General features: G+C 31.5%; 1 protein-coding gene across 4 annotated transcripts in view; it reads left to right on the top strand.

Annotated features, from left to right (window-relative positions):
• Positions 1-13,942, top strand: part of LOC130445931 (synaptic vesicle glycoprotein 2B-like) — a 38,004-nt gene extending 24,062 nt beyond the window's left edge. For 2 of the 4 annotated variants that reach the window (XM_056781838.1, XM_056781840.1), the window contains exons 6-11: positions 3,308-3,465; positions 6,343-6,490; positions 11,362-11,476; positions 13,415-13,574; positions 13,658-13,785; positions 13,841-13,942. In XM_056781838.1, coding sequence (XP_056637816.1) covers positions 3,308-3,465; positions 6,343-6,490; positions 11,362-11,476; positions 13,415-13,574; positions 13,658-13,785; positions 13,841-13,896 — 765 coding nt within the window. In that variant the 3' untranslated portion in view covers positions 13,897-13,942. The remainder of the gene's footprint in view (positions 1-3,307; positions 3,466-6,342; positions 6,491-11,361; positions 11,477-13,414; positions 13,575-13,657; positions 13,786-13,840) is intronic. The other 2 variants (XM_056781839.1, XM_056781841.1) reach the window with 2 other exon arrangements.
• Positions 13,943-20,561: the final 6,619 nt, after the last annotated feature.

Here is a 20,561-nt window from a genome sequence, read left to right as displayed (position 1 = left end):
AATTGGAAAAAAAGCACTATATTAGAAAAAATAGTTTCTTACACGAATGAGTACATCTGATCTAAATCATATGACACTAAGGACTTAAGGACTCATAACACCACCTATCCAAGAGAACTGAAAGCCTTTATTGGTCTACTCTACATTTCTGGTGCTAACAAAAGTGGCCGTCAAAATATTGAAGATTTATTCAGAGGCAATGGGATGGCGATAAAAATATTCAGATTAACAATGTGCCAAAGAAGATTTCAGTTTCTCTTGGTCCACATCTGTTTTGACAAAAAAAAACACAAGAACAGAAATACAAAGTTTTGACAAATTTGCTGCATTTCGTGAAATTTTTGACGAGTTTGTATCAAATTTACCCAAGAATTATAATCCTTCAGCTTATCTAACTATAGATGAAATCTTAGCTTCATTTAGAAGTCGTTGTGCATTCAAGGTATACATACCAAGCAAGCCATTTTGGTACGGTATAAAAATTTATGCTTTAGTTGATGCTAAATTATTTTATGTAATCAAATTGGAAGTATACTTGGGAAAACAACCACAAGGACCTTTTGCTGTTGACAATACGAATCTTGCACTAGTTTGTCGATTATGTGAAACAAGGAAAGTTGTTGCCGACACACGACACAACACAAGCTTACAACTGTGCACGAGCAACTCATAGATGGCCACTTGTTGTTATTTATGAACTTTTGAATGTGGCAGGTATTAATTCATGCATAGTATTCAAGAGCAACAACCTAACATCAATTCGACGCCGAAAATTTTTAGAGCAGTTAGGATATGAGCTTGTTCAGGATCATATTTCAAGAAGATCTACAAATAAGAGACTTCCACGTACAATTCGACTGCGCCTTCATTAAATATGTGGAAAAGAAGCTGAAAATGTTTGCAAACCAAAATCAAATTTATGGCCGATGTCTGATATGTTCGTCCAAGAAAAATAGAAAAACCAGGTACAAATGCCTAAAATGTAACCGGTTCCTTTGCTTGGAACACATCAATGGAATTTGTCATGACTGTTATACAGGGGAACTGGAACTAGAGTAGTTCCAATTATGAATGTTAGTATAAATGTACTTATATGAATAAAACATTTTTTCTGTTTAGTTTGTACATTAAATTAATTCCCCTAGAAGTTTTTTAACTGAAAAATATTATTTTGTTTTATGCATGCCCATTATCAAATATAATGCTGTTCTATGGTATGTATGATTACATATGGTTATTTTGTGCCACAAAAGTATAATAGAATATATTACCGCAAAAAAATAACAACTGACAATATTATTTGACTTTTTTAGATATCGGCCTCTCAGACCGACGTTGCAAAAATTTTACTTCTACAACACGTTGCAGGTGGAGGGTTAAACAAAATGAGACACTACAAAATGTTCACATGCAGCTCTTGACTCAATTAAAGCAGTATCACACAATGCACAGGAGACAATTGAATTTTTAGATGAAAATAATGTAATAGTCATTGAAGTTCCACCATTTTCGACTGATTGAAACATGTGTGACTTGTAATTATTCTTTATCCTAATGAAATATTCATGTAGTCAACATTTCACGACGTTTCTAAGAAAATTCTTATACCGTACCAAGAAGTTGAAATGTGTTACACCTTTCTGTTTTTTGGGAAAGAAATTAAGGAATGTTTTTGAAGATTCTATACTGTACTTTTGTATTGGTCTTACAATAACAGTGTACATTAATCGCAGTACGTAGAGGCTACATCCGCAACTTTTGTCTGCTTCAGCTCATTATTATGAATGATGTAGCTTTGATGTGCCATAGAAGTCTACTGTTCATGATATGTTCCCCACGTTTGACTTCCTGATTTGAAATACCATCAACGTGGTGTACCATAACCAATTTTCGTTGGATCTTAGTCCGTCGAAGAGTTATGGAATTTGCTGCTTTCATCATGGCATGTTACTTCAGCCACATCTTTGACTTCTGGGGTAGTTGAATGTATGAGTCAACCGTTGCTACATTAAGTGTGTATCTAAATTTTCTTATTAGCTCATCTACTACTCGGCTCAACAGTATTGAAGATGTTATACCGAATTGTGGGATATCTCTTTTGGTGGTTTCATTGCTAATCTGATTTTGTAGGGTTTTTATTGATAGCACCATCAGAAGTAACGAATTTTAGTTCCATTAACAATTCTCATCTTCAATCTCCAAACGCGTCTGAGATTTTCAACAAAGCGCAGGTGAAATGTACCTCTTTCTGTGGGACTATATGTAAGCTAACCTTTAGATATATGTCTTCAATATGATTTTTCGGAATATTTTTGATCGTTTTCGAGGCAAAAAATTATGGTTCATGTGTACAAATGTTTTCGGAGATTATTTTCGCTCATCTTCAGATTAGTAATATTTGACGCCATGCCATTACTAAGATGTTATCATTTATATGCACTAAGTGATGTATCAAATGTTCAGAATTCCATTATAAGTGTATGGGGGTTCTAGCTATGAATAGGTTATTTTCACATTATCGGCCACTTTCTAATGTTCTCTATGGAGATGATATGAATCTGAAATTACTTTGCATGTTTCTTTCTATACACTACCTGTAAATTGTGGAGTGAGTAGAGGAGTGTTTCCTCCTTCACCTTTACGTGAAGGTTCCATCATATCTTTTAGATGGCATGATTGAGATCAGGCAATCGTTTTGTATTTGGTTGTTTGTTAAAGCAGGGTGCTGATGTTACAGAAAGATCGAAAGTCCGACCTTCTCACTCTGCTTATCTTCTTATCGTACTCTGCTAGTTCCCATGGTATACCACCATTAGTTTTCGGTGGATATTTATCTGTTTCCGTGCATCTGTTTTTGAGCTTGACAGTTTATTGCTTCCATCAAGACGTATCACTTTTTCCACGGCTTTTACTCCTGAGGCAGCTGAATGTTTGAGTTCATCATTTGCTACATTGATTGCGTTCACCTCCCAATTGAGCTCCAAGGGGCATTGTATGAATTTCGAATTCTTATTCCGTAGGGTAATTACCTTGAAGATTGGTGATTCAAATATATTTTTACAAATGACTGAATGTTTGTACCATCTTTAATTATATATTAGGTAATTGAAGTGCAACAGCAAGCTTCACAGTATTCTCATTGTGTTACTTGTTTTTCTATACGGACTCTATAAAAAAAGAAACTGCTTTAAAAAATATATTCCCCAAGATTCTTCATTAATTTTCTTACTGAAAGTGTGAAATTTCTAGTGATAATCTACAGGTAGGATTATATTCACTCGGATAATAAGACACTTTTCCATTTTAGATAAAAGAACTAATAGAAGAAGTGGATAATAAACAAGTAGTAGGAAACGTTGGAGGAGCCTTAAAAAAAACTTTCATTGAAATAAAATATCTTCTGCGCCAACCTCATAATACGAATTTATTACTAGCATGTTTCAACGTTTTTTCATTGTTAGTAAGGTAAATAAATTATCTTCAATATTATTATTCATTCAGGATAGAACTCGGTATTAACAGGATATCTAGGATGTCACATATACATGGTAATTAAGCTATATGTCAAAGTATGAAACTAAATACTAAACACACTGTTCACACCACCACTAACTTAGGTGTGAAGAATATGCCCATGCTGTTAATATGCCCATCCGCTGCCATGCTGAATAGTTTAGCTTGTCTGCTAATAGTCTGCCGAGAGGTTATAAGTGATTCACATGTAATTTGCTTACAATCATTGTAAGTACAACATCATAAAATAGTTCTTTTTGCCATTATTTTAGTAATATACTCAAATAAAAATATGTTCAAAATAACCCAAAATAATTGAAAAAAGTATTAATTATCTATGTTGTTAATATGCCCACTGTCTATTAGAGCCAATATGGGCATGTTATCTCCGTTTATTAATTAAATGTTTATTTCTCTACCAGCTTGTCTTGAAGATGTCACCTTATCAAACAAAAAAAATTCGTTCTCAGTGGACAGAAGATGACCTTAAATTGGACTTAGTAGCAGACAATATAAAATACCTCGCAGGACTCTTAATTGTTATATTAATCAAAATATTATACATCTAAAATGTTACGAAGATTTGTATATAATTATTGTGAACGAAATGGTCTTTGTAACCTGTTCTCATAAGAAAAACGTCTTGCTGGCCGTCACTGGTTGAAAGCATTCTTAAATAGACACCCAGAAATTTCTCCTAGACGAGCTCAAAATATGAACCCTGCTAGAGCACAGAAGCTCAATAAATATATTGTTTCTGATTATTTTAAAAAATTTAAAACAGTTTTTCTAGAACTTGACTTAATGGATAAACCTGAGAGAATATACAATATGGATGAAAAGGGATGTAGGTTAACTCTACATCACCAGCAAACGATTCTAGCTAAAAAGGTCCACTTAGTGGCGCCAGAACACGCCGAAAATTTCACTGTCGTTGCTTGTGGCAACGAATAATTATTCCCCCGGCAATTTTATTTAAAGGTCAAAGAAAGAAACAAGAGTGGCGTGACAACTCACCATCGGGAACTATGGTCACCATGACGAAGAAAGCAAGTATGACCATTCAGACATTCAACGAATGGATAAAACACAAATTTAAGCTTCCAATAAAATACGACACATGAGCTGCAGCCAATGAACAAGGCTGTATATAAATCATTCGAGCATCATTGGGATGAACACGTTTTTTGTATTAGACTCGTCACAAAGACAAAGACCTAATTATAACTAAACAAAAGTTTGGGGAACTATTCTCTATCATTTGGGGTAAAGCAGTAACCCCACAAAATATAATAACAGGTTTCTCTTCAACAGGTATCTATCCGTATAATCCAAATGCTATTGCAGAAGTAGCTTTTGCGCCTAGTGTTTTAACAGAAAGAAATCTAGAAGATTACAATAATATCGAAAAAAATTGCGGAGTAGAAGAAAACCAAGAGTTTGGAAAGGAGGCCTGGACATTTCAGTTGTCAACCGAAGAAAAACATATCGCAGATTTCTGGTTGTCATCAATTTGAATCGAAGCGTCACAGTAATCGAAAATGGTCGTCATCATATAGTTCTTCATCGGCAGATGAAGATATTTCTTTATACAGCGAAACTTTAACAGTAACCTTTTCTTCGAAAGATGAAACAAAACACAAAAACAATAAGAGAACATCGGATGAAAATAAGATGAAGATAAATCTCAGAATTCCAACTTGGAATAGAAAACAATAAGAGGAAGACAAGTAGTCATAAAGATGAAAGCTTCCTGGACGTTAGTTTTACCGAACTGTTGGAGACACCCTTTAAGGATAACCCAAAACCAATCAGAAAAAAAATTATAAACAGTAAAGCCCTTATTCTGAAGAAAGCAGTTTTTTCTACCGAAAGAGTTGTAAAAGTTACCAAAGCGCCAGTAAAAGTCACCAAAATAGAAAAAAACGTGTCAAAGATCTAGGAGAAAAAAATAGGCACAAAGAATCATGGTACTGCAAAGCTTGCCAAGAAGATGTTAAAAAAGTTTATGCGATTGTGGTCGGTGTGTTCGGTACACTTTCACGAAGTATGCGTATTGTGTATAGGTATATTTTTTGTTTTGTTGTGATACATTTTACTTATTTTTTCAGAGCGTGTTTACGCACGAATGAAAATTTATATTCAGTTTTTCAGAAGTATTATTTAGTTTAGTTTATTAGTTTGTTGTCATCATAAATTTGATTTTTGAAATATATTCAATTAACGATAGATTTAGGTTTTTGACCAAATAAATCAATCTTTATATCATGAACATGCCCTGGGCATATTAGACATCTCCGATGGGCATATTAACGACTGGGCTGGTAAAAAAAACAATATAATGAAAAAATAAAGACCAAATAATCGTGTTCATGTCCATAAATTATATCTTCAAGAATGATGGTTCGCTTTCTATAAAATATCAATGTACATATTTACTTTTTTCTAATTTGTATCAAGGTTTCTGCTTAACATGTGCATCTGCATCTACCTTACACCAACACTCACAGTTACACAATTACTTTAGACTTTGAAGACGATAATTTAATTTTAGAAACTCATGTCATACAGTGTAATTGTGAGTGTTGGTGTAGTGGTAGTGTGAACAGTGTGTTCAGTATTCATATATCGATGGTTCCAGAAATTCTAACTCAGTTATACAGTTATAATATTCCAGTCACCTTTTTCTCTGATTTCGGATCTAATAAATAATAAATCACTAAGGAAAAGTATTTAAGATATAGACATATAAGTGTTAATGTTTAATCTTCAAGTACAAAATAATATTTGCTATTATCAGGAATCAAATCATGATTTATAAATTTCCAGCGTGAACACTTTGAAATTATGGCTTCCGGGAATTTTTCAGTCCATAAGCGATTACCAAAATATCCATAATGGAAGTAGCACTCATTTATGTATCATGCTAGAACAAATGTCACCTAACGAAGAAACAACCGTGGATAACTGTGATGTTGTATGTAAATTATTATTGACATTTTAACATAAGGGCTTTTCGGAAAATAAGATTTAATGTCAGGTAAATAATCTATCAGCTGATTTTGTATCCGAACCCAGAACCAGATTTTTATCGTAGTTTCCGAATGTTGCATTCAGGTTTCCGTGGAAATTTCATATTTTAAGCATCGCCTACGAATACTTTTGATTTTTATAATTTTTGTGTACTTTAATTCTTCTAAGATATTTATTTTAGTCGTAATATATTCTTCATGTTCAATAATTCAACAGTTATTGAATAGTTTGATACTAATAAGTAGAAATAGTAAGCTATCAATTACGCTGCTAATAAGAAGTAATAATATACAGCCATTTAAAGGGAATAAATATTTTCAAAATTCAAAAAACCATAGACAAATGGAACAATTAGTCATACTGACCTACCATGGTAAAAGGGTCATTTCTTATAACGACGACCCCATTAATTCAATTAGTTTTTGAATAGTCTAAGAGCTGGTCGCCACTTCGACTAAGGTACTTTCAAAAGACTGAAACTTTTTCTATATCTTTTTCAATATATTTAAAGTAGAAAAATCAACTTCTGGTAGGGTTAGCCCACTGTTTTTTGCAAATTGCAAATTTTTTATTTAAAAAAATGTATCTACACAAATCTGGCTTTTGAGTAGATTTTTAATTAGATAATTTTGAGTATAAAAAAATTTTCCAGATGATTTCCTTGGTTGCAAGTATCTGTAAAATAGATCGAAAGCTGCTAATTCCTAAAGAAAATACCTTGTGGACTATTTTGTAAAGTTAGGCATTTATAATAAAATATTATGATACAGGTAATTTCATATATATTTTTCTTCAATTAAAAAAGCTTCAATGCAATTGCAATACTTAAGAATTTTTTTTCCAATCATTGATCATTCATGAGCAATAATCTAATTTATATATTTATATTTATCTAATAAATAATTGAATTTTCATTCTGTTAATCTTTTATGTTCTTTTGCTTTATCTAGTTGGAACTCTCTTATTTTATAAAAACAATTTATTTTAATATTCGATCAGAGAGATAAGTGGTATTTTTTATTTTACGGTATTGTAAATGAACAAATTTACTAATAGTATTTTATGACAAAATTTTTATTAAACACTAAACGAAGAACATTAAAATAAATAATACTTTTCAAATCAAAGCTTTTAGATAACAATTTTAAACATAATTTTTGGTTAAGAGGACCAGAAAGTGTTTCACACTTTAAATAAAACAAAATTTTTAGGACGCTAGGTGCCCGAGAGCTACAAAAAAGAAAACAGTTTCAAGCTATTAATCAGACCTGTCATTTGTTAAAGTTGTTCCATTTTTTTTAATTCAAAAACCAAAATAAATGTAATTTCATAGCGTTTAATAAAATAGCATTAAGAAGATAAAAAATTCAAGTAGAAAGACTGACTCGTAAAGGTTGGCGGTCGACCGCCTCCCCGGAGCGAGAAGGGTCTGGCCCCGCAGGTAGGCGACACGAAGTTAACATGAAGTTTAAATGGTAACTGGGAAATCCTATGGCCGGTTTCTTCAGAAACATACTGTATATGGAGTCCGTAAAAGTCGCTTCGTTTTCGAGATATCGATACTTAAGCTATAATCAAACGTTAGCTGAAAATTCGCTTTATTGAACAGATGGTGATCAATACTTCGTATCAAATGAATATTTCATCACTTCACATTCAATAGCAATCTTGTAATTCAATGAAAAAAAAATTTTTGGCTAATTTTTATATTATTTACTCTGATCCTCCAAAATTATATTGAAAAAACAGATTTTTATAGCAAAATGAGCCATTTTTGATAACTTTCATCACTCTGTAATGAATATAAATAACTCAACATTCGATAAATACATGAATAATTCGATGTTTTTCATAAAGAATTGTCGGTTGTTTTCCATTATTTATAAAATAAAAAAAAACTATTGTATTTCACAATTATCCTCAAGTTCTCTAGCAATTATTTTTACATCATTTATCCTATTTTTAACGACAAAATCAACCGAATAAAAAAATGACTGAAAAATCTTTCCAAACTCACCCGTTCCTCGCGGCCTGTGGTTTTTGGGCAAACCAGGGTCCGGGGTCCAGGGGCGGAGATAAAAATAGTAATAATAAAATAAAACTAAAATAATGCTCACGCGAAGAAAATCTTTTTTAGACAATTTTGACTGTAAAAAATTTTGTTCTTCATTTTCGACTTACAAAATGGCATAGTCAAATACAGGCGCACGGAAATCGTACTCGTTTCCAAGGTTCATTTTCATCATTTGCATTGTGTGTTGAGGTGAATTTGAAGTATCAGACTTCCCTACCTAAGAATGTATTCTGTATGTCAACCTTATATTCGGGTAAAAATAATTTAGCTGGAGGGTCGTCAGGGTCGGTAGACTTGTCATAAAAATATTGTACTATCTGTCTTAGCAACTGTCGATCCATTTTACAGATAATTGTAACCGAGCAAATCATCTGGCAATTTTTTTTTATACTCAAAATTGTCTAATCAAAAATATACTCGAAAACCAGATTTGTGAAGATACATTTTTTTTAATAAGAAAATTTGCAATATGCAAAAAACAGTGGATGTTGTTACAACCGCGCTAACCTTGCCAGAAGTTGATTTTTTCACTTTAAATATATAAAAAAACATATAGAAAAAGTTTTGGCCTTGTCTTAGACGAAGTGGCGACCAGGTCTCCGACTAGAACTACAATGAACGCCATCTAGGTTAGTTTCCGTACATTCAAAGCATGACTGAGTTATTCTGATTATAGTTTCCGAAAAGTCCTATTACATATATAGATATAATCCAATTATAATTAGACATTTAATTTTAATTTTTAATTCACTTTTTCCTCTTTCTATACAGTGTGATTCATTAAGAATGTCCAATATCTGAACTGTAGATTCTAGACCTCAAAATATGATGATTCTGCTCAACATGCCTTATGCAAATATTGCTAATTTCCGAAATACGGGGTGAAATCTCCCTGTATAATATTTTATGATAAACGACAACACTAAGTGCTCATTGTTATTATATTGTGCAATATCGTTAGAATATAAAAGTTGATTGTTAAGATTTCACCGTACTTTAATTTACTCAAGCCGGTACTAAACGATGCGTCCAACATTTGCGCCAATATTCACCTTCCAACGTTGGTTGACTATTAGTCGAAGGCTGTACCTTACTTAAACTTACCTAAAGAAATGAAAACGTCGCACAAAAGTGATGAACAGCATACAACAGATATAAATTATTTTAAAATAAACTTTCAAATATAAAACAAGTAGCATTAACGCGCAAGAGAACAAGAAGTGTGCTTAGTTGTACCACAAGTGTTGGTTCCAACTTCGTTCCAATGTTGGGTACTCGTTTGATGCGGACGAAAACAATCACCAACATTGGAAGCAAAACTTTTGTCGAAAGATGATTAAATTGTAAAGAAATTTTATCTTATCTACTTAAGCTGGAACCATACGGAAAATGTTTTTATTAGTGGTTTTATGAAAAAAAGTTATTCTTGATGAAAAGTTCTGCATGGTACGTAAGTTGAAATGCAACCATAAGATATCAATTTTTTAATTAATTAATTTTCAATTAATTAATTAATATTCAAATATGCAATTACACCCATTCATTATGTGATTTTTGTGATTATATACTAATCATTCCGTATTAATTTTTTTTACAAGAATAATAATATTTTCCGATGAGGCAACATTTCCTTCAAACAGAACCATATTATCACAAAATTGTCGCCGGTGGTCTAACAGTAATCCAAACTATGTAATAAAAACTCGGAACCAATATTCTTTTAAAACGAACGTATAGTGTGGTGTGTACAAAAATAAATAAGTTGGACCTTTTTTTTCAACATTCCTGAAATGCCGCACAATACTTACAATTATTAGCAGCAGGTTTCTCAGCGAGGACCATTTGATAATGTAGACCATTTGGAGAGGATTATTTCTAAAGAATGCCAAAAAATTACTCTAAATATGATACGGAAAGTAATACAAGAATTTGACAAAAGAACAATTAAATGTTCACAAAGAGAAGGTGGATATGTTGAAGCTGTAGGACATTGAATTAAAATTTAATTATGTTTGTTTCTGTTGAATAAATGTTCTTTGTATGGATTTTTCAATTTCTACAATAAATAATTATTATGCAATCATTACGTATATAAATTTCAAGGTTGTTGAAAAACAGTAATAAATAGAAATTTTTAACAGGTAGGAGAAATTGTATCCAGCCAGAATAATTAATACTGAATGATCAGTAAACAACTTCGCTTCAAAGCATTTTTCTGAATTGTGGACAATAAAGATATTTTACTCTTGCACAAAATTCAAATTTTTTGACAAACCTCGTTTACTGCTTTAAAAAATTGACATCTGATGGTTGCATTTTAACTTTTGGACCATGCAGAACTTTTTGTCAAGAATAATTTTTTTTATAAAACTACTAATAAAAAAGTTTTCCATATGGTTCCAGCAACAGAGGGTGATATTAATAATAAGAAGGTAGGTAATAATTAATAAGATTCATTAAAATCTGAGCATTTATATTATATAACTGTTGCTACTTTGACTTCAGTTTTTGTTCAAATATGACACTACTTCACACCTAGTTACAATGAATTTACAAAATGTCAATTTATGGGTTTTTCAATTTATTACGAAAGATGTTTTGAATCGAATCTATTCTAATCATATATAAAATCATCATAACAACAATATTCTTTCATATTATCAATAATTGAGGAACGAAACGTGGTTAAATTCATGCAAAAAAATGTGGTCTATGTTATGCCCCTGATGTTATTTTTTCAGGACCTGGATAACCTATCAGTTTACGTCAATACATTTATAGTGTCAGTAACTCGAATTGTCGTGTTTGCATTTACTGGAATTTGCATAAGATTGTTAGGACTGAAGAGATTAACCAGTGAGTAAATATAATAATAAAAATTATTTGTTTACTTATAATAATAGTAATTTAATTTATGCATAAACAAAGGGATAAAACTATTAGTCATCATAAATGTAAGAGTTGAAGAAATGTTAGTATCAAATAATTTAAACATTTTCTATAAATAGATATTCATACTGAACACACTGTTTACACTACTACTACACCAACACTCACAATTAAATTGTCTGACAAGCGTTTCGATAACCATGTCATCGTCTTCAGGGACTGAGGGTAAATAATTTACTACTAATAATGAAAAGAACACAAAACGGAATACTCCATTTAGCTATCAAAGAGAGAAATATACTGGAGAGTAAAACTATATCTATGATGAATGGAATATAAATACTGTTAATGACGAATGAAATGGACCTCCGAAGAAGACCAGACAAGTCCAGAAAAGACAGGATAAGAAATTAGAGAATAAGGAAAATAACGAGAGTCACAAATACATTAATTGATGACATTGAAACCAAACAACTCATTTGATATTGCCTTGTACAAAGAAAACAAGACAACAGAATACTTATATAAGTTCTAAAGTAGACATCACAGCTTTTGTTACTTTTCGAACATAAAATATGCTGACATAATTTTTGTTTATGGGTTCTGTAACGGTAATGGTAAAGCGTCAGGTAGAAAATATTAGTGGAGATTTTGTGATCGTCGAATTTCCTTTCATCCAATGCTTAGGTGAGTTTTTAATCATTTGTGAGAAAATGGTTCAAGATAACATTATTAACGCTGTTACTATGAACCCTTCAATAAGAACTAGACATTTTCTGTACCATATTCTATATCATATTCACATGAGTCAGCAACTACATCCTGGAGGTCAAATCCGTAGGCTACAAGAATTAATAATAATCGACCAACATTATACACGACATTATTTATAAAAGAAACCCAATTTGAAAGATACGGGATGAATTGTTTCCGTAATTCTGTATGAACAGAATGCTATTCGAGAATGTCATTTCCCCTTGAGGTTTTCTGTTAACGTGTAGATGGGTGTCAAAAATGATGAATTAATACTTCCCTCACATTTTTTAATGATCCTGTAAGAAGACAGGTCTATTTGAACAAAATATACTGTCGAATTTGCTTGCTAATGAGAATTTTGTTTTCCAGTGGATGTATTTTCAGTATGAAGGGGCCTTCCCCTACTTTTAATTGGCAGTGAGATAACATCTAAATAATTTTTATGGTTACAGGTGAATAAGACGTGAAGGTACTATTTCATGGCCGTCAAGGTACCATGATTTCAATCCCGTTGATTACTATATTTGGGATTGGAACAAATAGTTTACACAGATAATATTAATGACCGATAACAATTAATTGATTGAATTATACTTTAATACTATTAGAAACGATCCCCAGAGTTTTCGTAATTCAATAAGGCAATTAACAATTCGGCAATAAAAATTTCTGGTACTATTATTTTATTTCGGCCAGTTCTTACTTATGCGTCTTAACCACATAATTTCAGTTATTATTATTAAATTGCTGATCTTTATTGTTGTTAGTTACTGTTTGTTGTTGTTTGATGTTTCTTGGTATTATACGTAACTCGGTACAGGTTATAATTTTAGTTGAAATACTCGAAATTTATAAAATTTGTTTAAATAAAAACCCCGTTATGTGATACGTCATTATGGGTGTTCTATTTTTGATAGTAACGAAACAATTTCAAAAATCCAAAGAACTGTGTAAACACTATAGCTAAATGAAATTCATACTTAATTTCACAAATTAATAAAGAAGAGGAGTTGAAGCTTTTATGTAGAGACATGATAATATCCCTGAGGGGTTCTACATATAATAGAAGTATGTAAAATTCCTCAAGACTCACCCTGTATTGATTTGACCTGTTAGACCAAACTAATTCAATTCAAATATTTATTACAGTTGTTTTATCTTTTTTGACGGCAGCTTTCATGTTTTGTATCTACTTCGCTAGAGATTCGACAACAGTTACAGTATTATCAGCAGCTGGTACATCGATTGGGAGTGTAGCAGAAAATTTATTAGTTTCTTTAACATTAGAGTTATTCCCAACTACTTTGAGGTAATATTAAAATATTGTACGAAATGAGAAACTCCTCGTTTGAAGACACTATATGTATATTCATACATAAATTCATTTTCCAGGACTATAGCTCTATCCATTCATTTAACGTCAGGACGTGCAGGCACTTTAATAGGTAATATCGTATTCCCGTATTTACTTCATTGGGGATGTTTACCACCGTTCCTTTTCATCGGATTATTTACATTTGGTAAGACTTGTAATTTGCTATGTTTATTATTATACCAAAAAAATTTTTATTTCAGCATGTGGGTTATTCTCCTTTTGTTATCCTAATGTAGAGAATAGAGCCTTACAGTGATTTTTTTATATCTACAGACACCTGTGATAAACTTTTACGTATTGAACTTTAGTTTTATTTAACACTTATACTAGAGGTCAAAAGGTTTGCATACCCCCATAAACCATTCATTAAATTTCAATACACATTAACAAATTTCTCTTTCATATTATCAAGCGAAGGTCGGAATGGTGTCTAATAATAATAATAGTGTCCGTTATTTGTCAGATACCAAAGATATCAAAAAAAAAAATTCAATTATAAAGATGCAAAAATTCTTGGAACGGAATCTAATACACGGGAAAGAGAATTTTTAGAAATGATTGACATTTATAAGAACGAAAAGCTATAAATGATAAAAAGACCTAAATATTCTAAGTAAAATTTATAGCTCTATTTTGTAAATTAGAATACAACTATAGTAATTTAATTGATGACTGATACGTCTTTGAGTTGTAAAATTGAGGAAAAATTAATCTTTCTTTTTAAAATAAATTTCTACTTTGATTTTAACCTTACTTTACTGATATTCACGATGTAAGTGATCTATTAATATAAATACGCTGCGTAGTCTTCATAGTCTAGGTTAAAATAGCCGTATAATTGCCGCTGAATTAAAAAGACATCCACATACAATGGACTATTACGTAAAAAAATAGGCATCCACCAGGAGCTTTGACGATAGAAAATGTTCAAGGCGGTTTCGAAAATCTACATCCGCTGAAAATAAACGGATTGTATCGATCAGTGAACGTGAACAACGACTCAGAGGCCCAGAGATAGCAGAACAGGCTTATGAACTTTGTAAATGAGAAAATTATCTGACATGTTAGATATTTTAACGATTTCGACTATTTCTTTTGTGAAGGATCCATAGAACCTTCTCAAACATATAACACGTACCAAAAATGGATGTCCTTTTCGTTTCTATCACTCTACTCTTAACTCACTTTAGCTATAATAATTGCTTTAAAAAGATCTCATAATTTGATCGTAAAATCAATATTTTTTGCACAAATAGATACTTTTTATTTGTTATTGAAACTTTTAGATGTGACATTCAATATATATCATATATTTAAAATTTATTTCACTCACAAACTTTTCCTTTTCAATAAATTTTACAAGTTTTTATTTGTCTGTGAAGGTATATTCAACAATAAATAATAATAGCGTACGATAAAGCTTTTAAAAGGAGTGGGATTGATCTGCTGAGAACTCTGGGTTTTCCAGTATCGCAGCAAGAAAGGGTGACACAAGAGATCCTTTGGGTAGCAGGGTATACGAGACCCCAAATCCATACATACATACACATATATAACTTTATCGTGTCCAACTGTCAACAATGCCATCAGTTTTTGATGTTGAGGATGTAAGAACAAAAAATCCGTACAAACTGTTCTCCACAATGTCTGACCATAACACAAAATTTTCTTCAGTATGCTATTTAGCTATTTACTGCATTAATTTAAATCTAATAATTTAAATCTAATACACTTTTTTTCATACACTTTCGAGGTTACAGAGTTTCCAGAAGGGCTGAAGAAATAAATATTACTCGCCGTCGATAATGATTTTCAAACCTTTAGCATGCAAAAACTCGTTGTCACTGAGACTTCTAAGGTTGATTTTTGTTCCAACTGTTTCTCAAAATATCTTAATACCGTTTTCCTTGATTTGTGAACTAGATGTTGGTAATTTAGAATGTAATTTCTTATCTATTTTGAATTTTCTATCCATTTTCCGTGAGCAGCTTCAATCCAAGCTTTCCTCTTCTTTTTTTAACATTTTTTGCTTTTCTGCTCATTGTAGTATGAATTTTTTGACCCTATACCCATAGGTACTTCAAATAATTTCATTTCATTTCATTTTTATTAAAGTGTTATTAAAGATATAACTGGAATCTTCTAGCAATTTATGGGTTACTTTAACAAGTATTATGAAAAATTGAAAGAGACAACGTGTATAAATGTAATAAATAATATCCTGTTTGACTTTCCATCATAAAATTATGATACATACACGTTTTAAACATTCAATCGACATAAAACTAACTATTTTTCAACTTGTTCATGTATACGTTTCAAGTTCTAGTTATTGAAATATTCATTCCGATATTTGAATTAAACATGTCAAATGGATAAGAGCTGTTAAATCATATCGATTTCTCGTTGAGCCGCTTTGATTAGAAATACATAATCCAGTTTCATTTTTCGTAATTGTTAAGCAAGCTACTGATCTTAGACAGTATCAATAAATAATTCAGAATTGATAGTTAGGAGTTCTGTAATACAAATACAGACAACTATAATCATATTTCTCGTGTCAGAATAATACGGCGTCACTGTATAAGGATCTATCCAGACGTATAAGGTAATAGTCATTCATTTATTTTAATCGAACCATTAGATTATGGATAATGTATTTGTTTACGATATTGAGAATCAAATATGAATTAATTGAACAGCGTCTATAATAATCCTCTCACTTCGATGTTATATAATAGTACATTATTCACGAGTGTATAATTAAAGTTATTATTCACGAGGTAAAATTCACTCTAACGAGTACTAGCCAGTGGCATAAATCACTGAGTGAATAATAACTCATTATACGCGAATGGAATACTTTATATACGACTACTATATATTTTTGTTGAAGTTTTGTAATAGTTTCACAAATACTGGGTGTCTATTTAATAATAACTTATGTTAGTGCTCTACTTTAGCGTTTGTCACGTGATACTGATCACATTGATGTAACTTTAGATGCAAGTAGTACGTGAGTTTTATTGAAGCTATTAGTTGTGGGTTAATTTTAAATGCAGCTCACACAGAAATATGTGAAGTTTGTGGTGCTGATTGCTTAACATATCTCACGTGTCAAAATTGGTATAAAAAATTCCATTGTGGAGATTTTTTCTTCAAAAATGAGCAACGTTCTGGTCGGCCTACATAAGTTGATAATGACTAAATCAAAGTCATAATTGAAGAGGATAGTCATATAACTGTTTAAAGATTGCGAAGAGGCTACATGTATTGCTCACAATAATTGAAAAATACTTAAAACGTCTTGGGCTAGTAAAGAATCTTGATGTTTGGGTACCTCATGAATTGACACAAATTTATTTAACATAAAGAATAAATATTTGCAATAAACACCTAAACAAAATGAAACCGACCCTTTCTTGGAAAGAATCATCACTGGTGATGAAATATGGTCCTGTACAGAAACATAGTTCGAAAACGATCATAGAGCAAACAGTACAAACCACATCGAAAGCTGAAAAACAACAAAAAAGGTCATACTGTGAATTTGGTAGGATTACAAAGGTGATGTGTTTTTTAAGCTGCTTCCAAGGAACCAAACGATCAATTCTGATGTTTAATGTCAACAATTAATGAAACTGGATAAAGCATTCAAAGAAGAACTGCCAGAATTGTCAAATCGGAAAGGTTGAGGCTTCCACCATGATAATGCAAGGCCTCACACATCTTTGGCAATTCGTGGAAAACTATTGGGGCTTGGATGGGAAGTGATGCCACATCCCCCATACAGCCCTGATATGGCACCATCTGATTACCATTTATTTCGAAGTTTGCAGAATTCTTTGAATGGTCAAACTTTCACAAATGACGATGACCTTCAATTGCACCTGGCTCAGTTTTTTGCTGATAAGGACCAGAACTTTTATGAGCGTGGAATCATGAAGCTGAAAGAAATATGGCAAAATATAATTGAGCAAAATGGAAAATATATAATTGATTAAAACTTATATACAATAACTACAAAACCGAAATTATTTTGACGCCAACCAATAATAATTAAAATTTATATTATATTATATAATTTCTCATACTTTTCAGGAAATTAAAATTGGGCAACTTCAGCAATTTCTCTTATTTCTGGTGTCACTTTGATGAATTGATATACTTATAAACAAAATTTAAGAGAAATGAGGCATCAATTGTACTTACAGAACATCGTATATTTGGCAACATTGTTTTTTCAATTTCTTTGTGTAAAATTATCGAAACTAGATTGAAATTATATTTGCTTTGATTGGCCATTGGTACGCAATTAAAAATGCATTTTGGCATCATTACTTGTAACTTTACAACTAAAAAAGTGATTTCACGTTTATCCATTAAATCCGTATATCCCTTTTTAGTTGGTATTAACATAGTATATTAAAGCATTGAGAAATCTAAACACACAATAATGTTAAGTTTGAGCTCAATTGTTTCAATTTATAAATTGTTCCAAAATTCTTGTCGCCGATAGCTCAGTGTTAATGCTCGTGCCTTATTACTACTGGTCTCAGGTTCGAATCTGGTCTAGAAAAATCTACTTTTTCAATTGTTTTTCAAGTGTACACAATTAAATTGGAAATACTGAATAGTGTTTTACTTGAAAAAATAATAATTTTTTTTAGTAAAACCATATAATAGTGCTGAATCAAAAAAGCATTTAACAGTAGTGATGAATAGTTCATTAACACTACCGTATGCGTATTATTAAGGTCAAACAAACAGACGTATAATGGGTAAATTATACAACAGTCCAATGAAAATTACGATTTTCGTGTATTAACTCATGCTCTGTATTGCACTATTTTTGACTCTTGAAATACATTTCGTTTAATGTAATGATTTGATACAAGAAAACTTTGTTATCGCCTTTTTTGAAGTGAATTTATATATACTGCATGGCATTCGAACTGGGTGCGATTGATGCAAATCGTTGGTGAAGTAAAAATGATTCCACCATAAAAATATTTGGCAGAATTGGCAACTGGAAGTCAAGCACTCTTGACCCTTCTCAAAGAAAACATGTCTTCTGTGAACTCACTGCATCCTCACAAAAAATTTCCTTGTCAGCTGAGTTCATTCGTACAGTTAGGAGCAACGCTATAGGACTACTTATTAAATTCAAAGTAACTACACCGTTATCCGACTATCTCCAAACAAAAACCTTCAACTTTACTCAAGCCTGGAGACTAACAGAGTCGGTAATAGTAAAACTGAAAGACATTCGAGACAAGTTAAGTGAGACACTAGAATCAGCAAAGACGTTCGTTGCTAAATTTAATGGAAAGGTTGATGCGTCCTCAAAATTAGAGGATCTGGAAGATTTGTTAATTGACCTTAATTTCAAAATCAAGCTGACAATGAAAGTGAAGAAAATGGCTGGAATTAAATGTCTTTAATTGGATTGTAGACACAAAAATTTAAGGAAAACCGTTTTGACAAGCATCAACTGCTGTATTTGGACTAGGCTGTCTTCGTGTCTAGATGATTCGATCAAATGACGGCAAAATTGATAGAAACTGCCCTGGACAAAGTAAGTGATTGTAGAACAAAGTAACATTGATTACATCTGTCGACAAAAACAAGCTGAGATGAAAAATCATATCGTTTATTAATGTTTGGCCCAATATAAGCAGAAAGTCAATTAAACTAGACTGAAAAATTTGATTCTGCTCTGAAAACATTTGGGGAATTAGAAAAATGGATGACGATTTATGGCTACTTTAAGACAAAAAAGATAAAGAAACAAAATGTAACGATGATGAAGACATCTTCGAATTACGGAACGGTACAAAGAGTACAAATATTAACTAACGATTTCAACTAACACAGGTTACTTGCGAACCAGATTGACAGCAACAATAAGTGATGACAATTTAGAAGTATTTGTTCTGACGCACATGGAAAGAGAATCATATTGATCAATATTGACTAAAGTTTGGTTATTGATAAACTGTTTAAATCAAGTTTTGAAATAAGAAAAATTTTTATTGTCCAAATGAGGAGGTTATTGAGTTAAATTAAGGTTTTACGATTGTGATCTGATTTTATAATTGTCTTCATTAGAATCTTCGATAAATTTGTTAACCCACAGTTTTCCTTTTATGCTCAATAAGTTATAAATTAATTGAAAATGTTGTTTCACATGTGAAATATTTAGAATAAGTTGTCGGAAATATATTATTTAGCGTTTAAATTTTTGAAAAGTTTTAGGTTAAGGTTTAGAAGTACAGTACACACTTACAACATTTAATTCCCGATTTCTTTTGGATGCTTTTTAGAGGTCTTTATAAGTTTTGAACATACAAATGCAAGGTTTTCTAAGTTCTCTTTTTTAATATTTATGAATTCTTATGCATGGGTAAGAGGAACTCCAAACTGAAAATGAAGAGTAAGCAAAAAGCCTAATATCTTCATCACTCCTGTCCCCAACCTTTCGACGTCCAAGCACGAGCCTGAATGTGGTATCAATTGAAATAAACTGTATTAAAACGTTAATATAACGCTAAAAGTTAGCATGGTAGTAAATAATATTGGATTCACATATTGTAGAGAATTATGATGAACCTTGTAACGTTTAATATAGTTTTTATAATTTTATAAAAGAACTATGGATGTTCGTTGTACGATGTTCAATACCAACAAATATATAAACTTTTATAAAACTGAATTCAAAACGTTTCCGTTATCTTATCTCTGAATCATTGGGTGATGATTACTGAAAATTTTCAAAAGGATCTCAAAAAATCTTATCATGACACTGTAGTCCTGGGGTTTTCTAGCGTTCTCCGTAAAATCCTTAGAAATGTTAACGCACCTGAAAAATAGTCCACAGCTACTACAAAATCTACAAAAGAATTTCATAAAACTTATGGG

Source organism: Diorhabda sublineata, chromosome 6 (assembly GCF_026230105.1).
Source record: "Diorhabda sublineata isolate icDioSubl1.1 chromosome 6, icDioSubl1.1, whole genome shotgun sequence".
Classification (NCBI taxonomy): Eukaryota; Metazoa; Arthropoda; class Insecta; order Coleoptera; family Chrysomelidae; genus Diorhabda; species Diorhabda sublineata.
This window is presented reverse-complemented; position numbering and strand designations above follow the sequence as displayed.